The 3162-nt window shown below is 51.1% G+C and overlaps 1 protein-coding gene across 1 annotated transcript in view; it reads right to left on the bottom strand.

The window, feature by feature from the left end:
* CAV2 (caveolin 2) overlaps positions 1-3156 on the bottom strand; it is a 12702-nt gene extending 9546 nt beyond the window's left edge. The window contains exons 1-2 of the mRNA XM_019543411.1: positions 2982-3156; positions 2700-2887 (exon numbers count right to left, since the gene is read on the bottom strand). Coding sequence (XP_019398956.1) covers positions 2700-2887; positions 2982-3119 — 326 coding nt within the window. The 5' untranslated portion in view covers positions 3120-3156. The remainder of the gene's footprint in view (positions 1-2699; positions 2888-2981) is intronic.
* Between the last annotated feature and the right edge of the window lie 6 nt (positions 3157-3162).

Genomic DNA, 3162 nt, shown 5'->3' with positions numbered 1-3162 from the left:
GGCAAATAATGAGATTAAAGCAAGAGACTAATACCCATATTTTACATTGAATGCCTAGGGTTAAACATCATAAACTTGCAGATTCTGGTAAAGTTAATGGGAACTAATTAGATAAGTACAATTTGATTCTGCATCAGACCTTCAGAGGTCTGATTTAGTAAAATGAATGTACAGACTTCCAGCCAACAGAATCTAGAGAAAAGGCCCTTCTGTGGCACAGAAACCTAGAACAGTGTTCACGAACTGAAACTCAGTATGGTAGACTACACCATCTTCAAATATTCTGTATATTTTACACACAAAATGCTTAAACTTCAACTGCCCAAAGTTGCAAATAGCTTGTGATGCAGCTGCTTGAACCTGAATTACCATGGCACTTTTGAAAACTTATATTTGCAAACAGCAGAATGTAGTTAAAAATAAAAACATACCATCCAACCATTTATTTCACTGTTTCTAGCCATCTTTCACCACTGCACACTGAGTTAGGGGGTTCATGAAATATTATTCCAACTGCAGGCTGTCCAACTTCAGAGCAGCTGGGGACTGCGTGCTGCATTAATAGCAGACCCTGGGCTGCGCACCATGCAGGCTGCATACTAGAGGGGCCAAATGCGAAGCCCCCTTGCCACACGAGCAATACAAACTCCCTGGTGCTGCCGCTATCACTGTAGTGCGAGCCCACCCACTGCTGCCATTATAAGGGGGAGCTCTCCTCCTCTCCCTCCACACCCCCACTGCTCAAGCCTGTGCCCTCCAAGCTGTGGGCAGCCAGATTACTGCCCCCCTCTTCCCATGTTGCACTGCCCTGCCCTAGAGACTCAGCAGCAGGGACAACAGCAGGAGTGGCAGCCTGAAGGGAACCTGCAGGTTGCACTTTAACCCTTCGTGGGCCGGATACAGCCAGCTGGACAGCCCTGTTTTACCTAATCTGTATCCTCTGCCATTTCACAGTTACTAAAGGCATACCTAAAAATGACATGCAAAGAAAAATCTTGCTTTGTAGGTACAGTCCTAGTACTAGTTGATCATCTTATTCATTTTACCTACCTTGAAGGCCAGCTGGAATCTCAAGCCTTCCTTTTTTCTATTTCATTTTTTCTTCAGTTCCATCCAACCAGCGGCCTTTTGTTTCTCAAGTTTCACTTCACTGTTGCCACAAATGTAACTTAAATCATGAGCTGAATGAATTGTGAGCTTCTACAGCTACTGTGTCTATCTGTCAATCTGGCACAAAGCCAGGCTCAGGCCTCCTAAACTCAGTGGGGTTTCCCTTGCTGGGAGGTGCCTGTGGGTACACTGCATTCTGTTGCACAAAGCCATGACCATGCAGCACAGTCAAATGTGGCAGTGCGAGTTTTCATGTTAATAGCAGTTATTTTTTTCAGCTTTGCTGTCATGGAAAAGGAGGAGGGTATGACAGGGGTATCAAGCAGATGAGAAAATTTGAGATGGGAGGGAAGGAATCATGATCCTCTTGCCAAGCTGGCATAGTATTTCTGCCAAGCCCTTGCTGAACTAAGTAACTGTTATTACTTCTATCTCAGTCCCATCTAGAACTCCCAGGCAAGCTAGGGGTGGAAGGCACTGCATAAACACAAAGCAAGAGACAGTCTCTGCTTCCAGGAGCTTACAGTCTGAATAGACAACAGCTAAGAGAAGTGTTTCAGAGGGGAACCAAGAGTCACAGAAACAGAGAGAAGTAGGGCTCAAAGGCACTGTAAGAGGTCACCTGGTCTAGTGGTTCTCAACCTTTTCTGTACCAGGACCCATTTGTAAACATCCATGGCCAGTCCCAACCCACTGCCCCTCCCTCCCAACCTGCTGCCCCCTGTCCCAGGCCCCAGCCCCCAGTGTGTGGGGCAGGGGAGGCCAAGCAGCTCTTTGCAAGGCTGGAGCTCTGCCAGCCCACAAGGGAGAAGCCACAGTTTCCCATGTTTTTTTTCCTTTAAAAGGAGAATCCATTTTTAAAGTTTGTTCACGACCTATTCAGATATTCTTGCGACCCACTTTTGGGTTACAAGCCATGGGTTGAGAAGTGCTGATCTAGTCCAACCCCCTATCCAATCCATCATCTCTACCTAAGACTACCCTGCCCTGACACAGCAGACGTTTTTGTTTTTTTTAAAAGAAATTTTTCGTGATCCAAGCTAAATCAAGTCCACATCCACGAGTCAGTCCAGAACCGTAAGTGGCCCTACAACCAGCAAACATCCTCCACCCCCACCCGGATATTTCCACTGGCTTTTGGCAGGCATCCTACGTGCAGGCCCAAGCCCAGAGGCTTGGGGTTCGGATGCCCCCAAGTTTTGCCTGCCCTCAACCATATGGCCACAGCAGCAAGCAAAAGAGGAGCCTCCCATTTCCATACGGTGGCCTTTAAGCCCCAACACCTCAGCAGGTACTAAACCACACCAGAAAAACAGTTATTCCCTGGGCTCTTAAGGAGAACTGCCTCCATGGACTCAATACATGGTGTTTTTCTGACACGGCACAGACCTTAAGCTGCCACAGGTAAAGAAGAGGGACCAGGACAGCGTGATATCTCCATCTCTTTATAACCTCCGCACACAGTCAAAGCCGCCTAAGTTTGCTAGGCGCCTTGGGGACAACTGCTGACAAACCTAACCCTCAGCTTCTCCAGGCAGGGGGTTCTCCTTTCCTCAGCGTCCCACAAAGGCTGCAGGCCACCGACTCACCAGATGTGCAGGCAGCTGAGCAAGGCGAAGACGACGCCTGCCACCAGGGCCAGCGGGATGGCCAGGAGCAGGGTCAGCAGCTTGTAGACCAGGTACTTGCTGATCTCGAAGAGCGCGTGGCTGCAGATCCACACTCTGTCGCACGAGTGGGCGGACGCCGGCTCGGCGATCACGTCCTGGAAGCCCAGCTGCAAGGGCAGACACACCAGCCGTGAGCCCGCCTCCGCAGCCCGCGGGGGGCGCCCGGCCCCGCTCCCCCGGCCGGCGGCGGCGCGGGCTTACCTGGAGGTGGGCGTTGAGCCCGTGCGGGTCCCGGTCCAGGCTCTTCTTGGTGTCGGCCGGGTCGGCGTCGCTGCCGCGGCTGAGCTTGTCCTCGTCCATGAAGATCTTGATGTCCGCCTTCTCCTTCTCCAGCCCCATGCTGCTGCCGCGCCGCGCCGGCTCCCCCCGCGCCCAGTGCTGC

This window comes from Crocodylus porosus, unplaced genomic scaffold (genome assembly GCF_001723895.1).
Source record: "Crocodylus porosus isolate Cpor-Errol unplaced genomic scaffold, CroPor_comp1, whole genome shotgun sequence".
In the NCBI taxonomy this organism is placed as follows: Eukaryota; Metazoa; Chordata; order Crocodylia; family Crocodylidae; genus Crocodylus; species Crocodylus porosus.
The sequence above is the reverse complement of the archived record's forward strand: the minus strand, read 5'-3'. Positions and strand labels throughout refer to the sequence as shown.